Below are 10,316 nucleotides of genomic sequence, written 5' to 3' on the forward strand. Positions count from 1 at the left end.
TCTCTGGGCCACATGTGTAATATTTATGTTTTTGTCCATCGAGCCACTCCATAGAGCTTCACTGCAAGTCATGATTAATTGCAGCAGAGAATAAACACCAGCCTTCAGACCAGCTGCAAAACAGAAAAATAAACACGTGGACAAAATGCATAAATTTGCTGTAATGTAAGTTAATAAAGTAAGTTACATACCGCAAAAGCCAATAGCTCCTCCAGTCACACAACCACTGTACACAGCGTTCTTCCAGTCAGATATGCCTCTGTGCTGTAAGTGAAAATCAGGTACAAAAAAAGACAGTTATTACAAAACACTTTCAGTTATCACACAGAAAGTGTTTTGTTTTTCATCTGCATGGCAGATAATCAATTAATCATTAATCAGCATATATCTGTAAAAGTATTCTCATATAAATTACCATCACTTTGTTCGGTACTTCTAACGATTTGTTAACCTATCCTTTAACCACTTCTGCAAACAGCCTGTGCCTGACTTTATCATAATACATTACATGGTGACAATTGAACAAAGCATATACAGTGGGGCAAAAAAGTATTTAGTCAGCCACCGATTGTGCAAGTTCCCCCACCTAAAATGATGACAGAGGTCAGTAATTTGCACCAGAGGTACACTTCAACTGTGAGAGACAGAATGTGAAAAAAAAATCCATGAATCCACATGGTAGGATTTGTAAAGAATTTATTCGTAAATCAGGGTGGAAAATAAGTATTTGGTCAATAACAAAAATACAACTCAATACTTTGTAACATAACCTTTGTTGGCAATAACAGAGGTCAAACGTTTACTATAGGTCTTTACCAGGTTTGCACACACAGTAGCTGGTATTTTGGCCCATTCCTCCATGCAGATCTTCTCGAGAGCAGTGATGTTTTGGGGCTGTCGCCGAGCAACACGGACTTTCAACTCCCGCCACAGATTTTCTATGGGGTTGAGGTCTGGAGACTGGCTAGGCCACTCCAGGACTTTCAAATGCTTCTTACGGAGCCACTCCTTTGTTGCCCGGGCGGTGTGTTTTGGATCATTGTCATGTTGGAAGACCCAGCCTCGTTTCATCTTCAAAGTTCTCACTGATGGAAGGAGGTTTTGGCTCAAAATCTCACGATACATGGCCCCATTCATTCTGTCCTTAACACGGATCAGTCGTCCTGTCCCCTTGGCAGAAAAACAGCCCCATAGCATGATGTTTCCACCCCCATGCTTCACAGTAGGTATGGTGTTCTTGGGATGCAACTCAGTATTCTTCTTCCTCCAAACACGACGAGTTGAGTTTATACCAAAAAGTTCTACTTTGGTTTCATCTGACCACATGACATTCTCCCAATCCTCTGCTGTATCATCCATGTGCTCTCTGGCAAACTTCAGACGGGCCTGGACATGCACTGGCTTCAGCAGCGGAACACGTCTGGCACTGCGGGATTTGATTCCCTGCCGTTGTAGTGTGTTACTGATGGTGACCTTTGTTACTTTGGTCCCAGCTCTCTGCAGGTCATTCACCAGGTCCCCCCGTGTGGTTCTGGGATCTTTGCTCACCGTTCTCATGATCATTTTGACCCCACGGGATGAGATCTTGCGTGGAGCCCCAGATCGAGGGAGATTATCAGTGGTCTTGTATGTCTTCCATTTTCTGATGATTGCTCCCACAGTTGATTTTTTCACACCAAGCTGCTTGCCTATTGTAGATTCACTCTTCCCAGTCTGGTGCAGGTCTACAATACTTTTCCTGGTGTCCTTCGAAAGCTCTTTGGTCTTGGCCATGGCGGAGTTTGGAGTCTGACTGTTTGAGGCTGTGGACAGGTGTCTTTTATACAGATGATGAGTTCAAACAGGTGCCATTCATACAGGTAACGAGTGGGGGACAGAAAAGCTTCTTACAGAAGACGTTACAGGTCTGTGAGAGCCAGAGATTTTCCTTGTTTGAGGTGACCAAATACTTATTTTCCACCCTGATTTACGAATAAATTGAAGTGTACCTCTGGTGCAAATTACTGACCTCTGTCATCATTTTAGGTGGGGGAACTTGCACAATCGGTGGCTGACTAAATACTTTTTTGCCCCACTGTAATTACAAAAACAGGTAGCAGTGGGAATGTGAGCATGATTTTGGAAGAAATCATAGAATTCTAGGAAAAAAGGATGGAAAAATGTTAGCAGCTGTTTCTGTCTTCATTCCAGCTGTGTCCATTTGTTGGTGACAAATGTTGCTGGATAGTGATGTGGACATAAGCATACCTAACTGAGTGTGTGAGGCAACATTTCCAGCAGTGCTTGCAGTTGTAAAAATACTATATGCAATGCTAGATGAATATTATAACTGTTACTGTTTTAGGAGCAATAGATTATTATTTTTACTCCTGTTTTTTGTTTCCTGATTAAAACTAAATAAAGAAAATGTTGGACTTTGATTTGTGGGGAATATATTGTAGTGTTATGGCTAAATATCTATTTTAACGTCCATCCCCCTTAAAAAAATAAGCAAAATGCTCTCATTTTGTCTGTCTATGCTTTAAGAACTGCAATAGTCCTGTATTCCTAGAAATATGAGTATAATATTTTAACTAGGGGCAGCACGCCCATACGGTAAAAGAACTGGCTGAGTAGCAGCATATCACTGAAAATAAAAGCGAACCGAGCCCTGAGGAACGCCACAAAAAACATAGACAACACGGACGCAAGTGTTATCTCTGTCTGCAGAAAAGGTAGCCATTAGCTTACCCAGGGATCTTTTAATTCAAACCCAGTGTAGTGGCAATTCCTTTACTTTTGTATGATCAAACGTCCCACAACTTAAAGTCCACAAGCCACTGCTGCACTGAGGTAATATTTCGTACGCAGGCAAAAGAAGTCCATTGTCCAAACCTTTTAGTTGAGAGTTTTGATTTTGGTTTATTTATCCATTTGGCAAGCAATAACAAGATCCTTCCTACTGCTTCTCCTGCTCTGGTAAAAAAAACCCATAGGCCCACCCCAATGCATGCTGGTCCTATACCAGTCTCTTTATTTATAGAAACAAAATGGCCCTACAGCTCTTACTGACTAATTTAACAAAATAACAACAAACAAACAAATCATTTAAAACAAAATATTAACCGACAAATAAACCCCAAAATATAAATAAACTAACAAACTTTAACTAATTTCAAAATAATAAAAAATAAAGAACAAATAGCTCCAACACTCCGGCCCCTAATTGTGCATACTATCACAATTACTTTAAAGTCCCAAAAGGAGGAGCTATTCCCTTAAACAAATCCTTAATTTTCATTGATGATTTTCTTCACGATGAGGCTTCCAGTAGCAAAATAAGTTTTGTCACTGGCCTTTCCAAAACACTGGTCCTTGTTAGTCTCACAGAACGCACCAAGCCTTTTGCATCCTGGTTTACATTTAAGACTTTCGCCATCATCCATGATCCTCTTGGAGCTGTAGCGTCTGCAATTAAAACAACATCTCCAGGTATAAGACATCTTTTAGTCCTCATCCATTTTTGTCTTTCTTGCATCAAAGGTAGGTACTCAGAAAGCCATCTCTTCCAGAACAACTCTGCCATGTACTGTACCTGTTTCCACCTTTTCCTGACATGCAAATCACTTGGATGAAACAGTCCTGGTGGAAAAACTGGTTTATTTTTCAGCAACAACAAGTGATTGGGTGTCAGTGCTTCAAGATCATTTGAGTCATCTGAAACTTTAGTAATGGGTCTGTCGTTCATTATAGCTTCAACCTCACAGAAGACTGTGTGGAGTCCTTCATCATCCAGAACTTGCTCCTTAAGAACTGAGGCTAAAATATTCTTTACTGAACGAATGAGACGCTCCCACACACCGCCTTGGTGAGAAGCTGCTGGGATGTTGAAGTTCCATTTCATGCCATCCTGAACAAAAGCCTTTTGAATTTTGGCATGGTCTAGCTCAGTCAAACTTTCTTTCAACTCTCGATTCGCCCCAACAAAATTTGTAGCATTATCAGATCTGATGGTCGAAACTGGGCCTCGTCTACAGATGAACCTCCTCACAGCATTTATACAAGAGTCTGTATCAAGTGTACATGCAATCTCCAGATGTACTGCACGACTGGTGAAACAAGTAAAAAGAACTCCATACCTTTTAAGGAGACTTCGTCCTCTTTTAACACTTATAGGTCCAAAATAGTCCACTCCAACATTTGTGAATGGGGCTATGTCTGGCAGGACTCTCTCTTCAGGCAGATCCGCCATCTTTTGTTCAACAAACTTTCCTCTGTTGCGTCTACACGTGACACAACGAGAGATGATTTTCCTGGCAGCAGAATTTGCATTTAGTATCCAGTAATTTTGTCTTAGTTTTGACAGCATGTGTGCTCTTCCTGCATGTCCCAACCTTTGATGGATATGGCGTAAAATCAGTGTTGACACATGCATATCTTTTGTCAAAATTACAGGATGCTTTAATTCCATAGGCATGGCTGCTTTATTCAATCGGCCACCCACTCTGAGGATTCCTGCATCCAACACTGGATCAAGTTTATAGAGACAATTTCCCTTAGAGACTCCTTTGAGGCCATTGCGGATTAAAGCCATTTCAGTCGTAAATTTCTGTTGTTGTGCATATTGAAGAATAGCTTGTTCTGCCTTTGCCAAGTCTTCTGGAGTGAGATTTCCTTTCTTCAAAGTGGTCTTAAATCTTTCCATTCTTATCTCCACTTCTTTCTGACCTTCCGGATCATTCTTATTCAAACCTGCAGCAAGCAACTCTTTCCTCTTCTGTGCCAACAACACCAAGACCTCTTTCATCTTTAAAAGCCAGGCTACAGAGATTTTAAGTTTTGCCCAAGACGAGAAGTAGAGGATAAAATAGCTGGTAGGATTTTGTAATTCTCTCACAATGGCATTCATTGTCAGGTCCCTTTTGACCTCTGGGTCATCTGCAGAAATTACACTGTACTCCACATCCAGTTTAGGCCATTCCTTTTCTGACTCATAGAGAAATTCTGGCCCTTTTATCCATCTCCTACATTTGAGGAGATCCCCAGCTCTCATACCTCTGGATGCGTCATCTGCAGGATTCTCCTTAGAAGAAACGTATCTCCACTGATTCACATCTGTTGCTTCCCGAATAACAGCAATTCTGTTTGCAACAAAAGTATTGAATCTTCTGGTTTCATTGGAGATGTATTTCAGTACTGTTGTGCTATCAGTCCAAAAAACTGATTTTTCCAACCTGACTTGCAGCTCCTTTTGCAGAAGCCTGTCCACCCGAACTGCAAGAACTGCAGCCGTCAATTCCAACCTGGGAATTGTAGTTTGCTTGAGAGGAGCAACTCTAGCCTTTCCCAGGATAAAAGCAACATGCGTGACGTTATTCTTTTCCAACTTTAAATATGACACCGTTCCATACCCATCTTGACTTGCATCAGAAAAATGATGAAGTTGTGCCCTATCTGGTCTTCCAAAGCAATTTGGTTTAATGCAACGTTCCACTTTAAACTTTGAAATCAGCTGGAGATCCTCCAGCCAATCACGCCACCGCTGGGAAAGAGAGTGGGGAATAACTTCATCCCACTTCAAATTTTGTCGGCAAAGCTCTTGTAGCAACAGTTTAGCTGGCATACTGAAGGGAGACAAGATTCCCAAAGGATCATACAGTGAGCTGACCACAGACAAAATTCCCCTTCTGGTTGTTGGACGGTCCTGCAGGGAGGTTCTGAACTGGAACTTGTCTGTTACTATGCACCACTGTAAACCCAGTGCTCTCTCAACTGGAAGTTGATCTGTGTCCAAATCCAGATCCTTAATTTCCTTTGCTCTTCTTTCCTCTGGGATTGACATGAGCACTGTGCGACTGTTGCTGATCCATTTTGAAAGCTTAAATCCTCCTTTAGCGCAGATATCTGTCAGCCTCTTCACCATGTGCACTGCCTCCTCTTCTGAAGCAACAGATTTCAAACAATCATCCACATAAAAGTTTCTTTTGACTGTATCAACCACTTCAGCTGGAAACTGTTGTGCATTATCATCTGCAGTTCTCTGTAGAGCATAATTTGCACAACTTGGCGAAGATACAGCTCCAAACAAATGCACTTTCATCCTGCATTCCTGTGCAGACCTTGAAGTGTTGCCATGTTGCCACCACAGGAAACGGAGAAAGTTGACATGTTTTTCTGAGACGTGAACTTGGTGAAACATGGAATCAATGTCCGCCATTAATGCAACAGGCTCTTGTCTAAATCTGATCAGAACCCCAACCAGCGAGTTTGTGAGATCAGGTCCCTGTAGAAGCTGACTGTTCAATGATGCTCCTTTATAAGTTGTTCCACAGTCAAATACAACTCTTAATTTGCCCTTTGTGGGATGATACACTCCATGATGAGGGATGTACCACACCTTTCCATCATCTTTGTGCAACTCATCTACAGGCACAAACTCGGCATATCCTCGTTCAAGCATGTTGTTTACACATTTAGTGTATTCATCCTTATAATGAGTATCCTTTTCAAATCTCCGTCTGAGACTCTGGAGACGCTGCTCCGCGACACAGAGGTTATTTGGCAAACTGGAACCTTCTCTCCTGAAAGGCAAATCAATGTGATAATGATTTCCAATAAGCTTTATTGAACTACTAACAATATCCATGAAACACAGATCCTCTCTAGACATTTCAGTCTGCTCCTCTGATGATCTTTCATTAAAATCATGATTGTACTGTTTAATCAACATGTCTTCAAGACGCTCAACAGAAATCCTATTGGCTGTTACAGCAGTGCAGTTGGTTTTATTTCCACTGTTACTTCCAGTGCGCAGGGGACCATTTATGACCCAGCCAACTTTTGTTTTTACAGCATAAGGTCCACCTCCCACACTGTTTATCACCTTCCATGGCTCCAAAACATTGGAAGCATCAGTGCCTATCAGTAGCTCCACATCTGCATTAACGTTGTACAGTTTAACAGGTTTAAGATGAGGCCACTGATCGATGTCGCTTTGCTGGGGAATATTAACTGTAGAAACTGGCATAGTCTTTTGAGTCAAAACATCTGGCAATGGCATGAAATCATTTGCTTCCAAACCAGACACTTCCAAACCAGACAGAACTTGTGTACTAACAATCCTATCTTGACTCATTGTTCTCAAAAAGATATTGGTCTTTTTACCTTTTACATTCAGTCTTTTTGCCAGAGTTTCTGTACAGAATGTACCTGAACTTCCAGGATCCAAAAACGCATAGGTTTGCACAATTTTATTGCTCTTTTGGCTCTTAACTTGAACTGGAACTATAGAAAAAATTGCATCAACTTCATGACCAGCCCCAATATACCCACATGTCTGAGTGGTTGCAGTTGAAAAGTTGACATTAGAGTTTGTCCTCTGTTGAGTTTGTTCCGAAGACGCACCTGGATCCTTTCGCTCTATATGAAGAACCCCTGGGTGCCTTTGGTGACACACGTCGCAATCCAAACGACTCCTACAGTCTTTGCTTGTGTGACCAACTTTTAAACAACCAAAACAAATTCCCCTTTCCTTGATAAAAGTCAACTTATCCTGATGCGTTTTAGCTTTAAACTGCTTACAATTCTCTAGTAAATGGTTGCTGTGTGAACAAAACAAACAACTACGCAGAACAACGGAAGTTGTTCTGCTTCCAGTTGATTGAGCTTTGATTCCTGGCACTGTACTGACATTAGTGGCAAAACTACTTCCTTTTCTCCTTTGCTTGGTAGAACTTGAAGCTTTAAAGCTGCTTCCAGATTGTGAGTCTTGGATGTTGCCAAACACTGGATCTGATGCTACTTTTACCTGTTTTATTATAAAGGTAACCAGATCAGTGAATACTGCTCTGTAACCATTTTGTTCCTGCAGTTCATAGGCAACAACTCTCCATTTTTCCCTCAATTTGTATGGAAGTTTCATAACAACCATTCTCATATTTGAGGGCAAATCCAACTCCTTCATATAAACAACTTGCTGCATTAGATTCGAACATCCTTGAAGAAAAAGAGAGAATGACTGTAGACCTTTCACATCCTCACTTTTAATAGGTACCCAACTCACAATCCTCTCCATATATGCAGAGGCAATTTTATTTTCGTTCCCAAAATGTTCTTCAAGAAGATCTTTGGCTGTGGAATAGCCCTGCTCAGGTGGTAAGTGCTGACAACTATGCACCAAATCTCTAGGCTGCCCCCTAGTGAACTGCTCTAAAAAATGCAAACAGTCGCTCCAGTTATCAGTTTTAGCTTCCACTCCATTTTCAAAGGCATTCATAAATGATCTGTACTGTAAAGGGTCTCCATCAAACACAGGGATGTTTCTGGCGGGGAGGACAGAAGATAAGTTTTGTTTTACAAGCAAAGTAGTGATGTCATTTTGTTTTTGCATAATATTTACAATCTCCTTCGTGCAGTTCCCAGTCAAAGTAGGAGACTGAGGCTGTGTTTGCTGCGTCACTTGAGCTGAATCATCAACCTGATGTTGGGTTTGACTTTGTCTAGGTACGATTACTTGTGATTCAGATGCAGAATTTATACCAGAGTAATCTCTTGATGTTGGAACAAATGTATCGGCACAAGGATTTAAACTAGGCGCTTCTTGTACGTGCCCTCTTTCTAAATAAGAGTTCATTCCATCAGAATGCTCAGAGCTACAAACTGAATTTATTTTTAAGACACGAAGCTTTGCATTAGTGGCTGCCAGCTCTGTTTCCAAGGATAATGTCTCCTTTTCTTTTCTCAGTTTCTCCTTTTCTTTTCTCAGTTTTTCCTCTTGCGCTTCGATAGAATGTTTTTTCTTTAATGCAGCCAGTCGCTCCATGAGCGCTGCCTTGTCAGCCGCAGCTTTAATGCGTGCGGAAGATGTTGATGAAATTCGACTTTGCTGTGACAAGGTTTTTGAAGGTGGTTTTACACTTGAGATATTAGAGACACTGTCTTCAGGTTTTATTTCATCCAAACTTTCAACAGCTTTATCATTGCGAACAGTATTGTTTTGTTCAGTATACGGCTCGCCCGCCTCCTGCAACCAAACCTTTACTTTGTCCATAAAAACAGAGAATGCTGTCACCTTCGACTGAAAATGTGCAACTTGCCTTTTCACTTCATCTTCTGGCAGTGGCAAACTTAAAAAGGATTCTTGCAAAGCGTTTGCATCTTGATAGCATTTAATAAACTTCCCAAATTCAGAAGACACTTCCTTAACGTTTTCATGTGAGGTCATTAAAGCGGAAATTTTCCCCATGTACTTAGATGCTTGCTTACACATTGAACTGCGCTTTTCTTGGCATGTCTTTATATACAAATCCAAACCTTTTGGCGTAAATTTAACACTTCTTTTCTCTGCTTGCATCTCAGTGTCATCCTCTCGTTTACTCTTAATATCCGACATTTTTATTGTCTTCTTGGATTATTTCAAACTTTATAAAGATGCACAGCACACTGAGAATCCATAGCCTAAAGTACAAACATGACATCCATTTACCTGCCTTTTGCAGCGAACAAACATTTCCACAGAGGGCGTTGGCATGTTTCAATTAGCGATCCAATTTTGCACCAATTTAGTACGTCAAAACTCAGTTCATCAGTCTTTGTAGTGAAATAATGTCTTTAAACTCCAATAGCTTCACCGTTTTCCTTTACGGCTTAAACAATATTATCACTCACCAGCTTTGACGAACGAGTGACATGTTGATCCAGGCTTCAACATCAAATCCGTCTGGATTACTCACCAGACGATCCAATAACTTTTATTCGAGTTCGACGGTGATCCTTGAAATCCTTATATCCATTAATGAAGAATTATTCCTTTGTCCACGGGAAGGTTTTTTACTTTGTGTAGTGGCAATTCCTTTACTTTTGCATGATCAAACGTCCCACAACTTAAAGTCCACAAGCCACTGCTGCACTGAGGTAATATTTCGTACGCAGGCAAAAGAAGTCCATTGTCCAAACCTTTTAGTTGAGAGTTTTGATTTTGGTTTATTTATCCATTTGGCAAACAAGATCCTTCCTACTGCTTCTCCTGCTCTGGTAAAAAACCATAGGCCCACCCCAATGCATGCTGGTCCTATACCAGTCTCTTTATTTATAGAAACAAAATGGCCCTACAGCTCTTACTGACTAATTTAACAAAATAACAACAAACAAACAAATCATTTAAAACAAAATATTAACCGACAAATAAACCCCAAAATATAAATAAACTAACAAACTTTAACTAATTTCAAAATAATAAAAAATAAAGAACAAATAGCTCCAACACTCAGGTTTCGAGATGATCCAGAGAGTGTATTGCTCAACGTTTGCGACAGAGTTGCTCAGTTTTAGTGCTTTTA

At 40.7% G+C, this 10,316-nt stretch overlaps 1 protein-coding gene across 1 annotated transcript; it reads right to left on the reverse strand.

Moving 5' to 3' along the window:
* Window positions 1-4,574: 4,574 nt before the first annotated feature.
* LOC146623762 (uncharacterized) lies at window positions 4,575-9,370 on the reverse strand. Its single transcript, XM_085363347.1, has 2 exons — window positions 8,448-9,370; window positions 4,575-4,605 (listed from the first exon to the last, which is right to left on the reverse strand). Exons 1-2 carry the CDS (start codon window positions 9,368-9,370, stop codon window positions 4,575-4,577), a joined length of 954 nt encoding a protein of 317 aa, XP_085219473.1.
* Window positions 9,371-10,316: the final 946 nt, after the last annotated feature.

The sequence above is a fragment of the Diplotaxodon limnothrissa genome, linkage group LG10, assembly GCF_057381915.1.
Source record: "Diplotaxodon limnothrissa isolate DT_005_m linkage group LG10, D_limnothrissa_male_GT1.1, whole genome shotgun sequence".
Lineage (NCBI taxonomy): Eukaryota > Metazoa > Chordata > Actinopteri > Cichliformes > Cichlidae > Diplotaxodon > Diplotaxodon limnothrissa.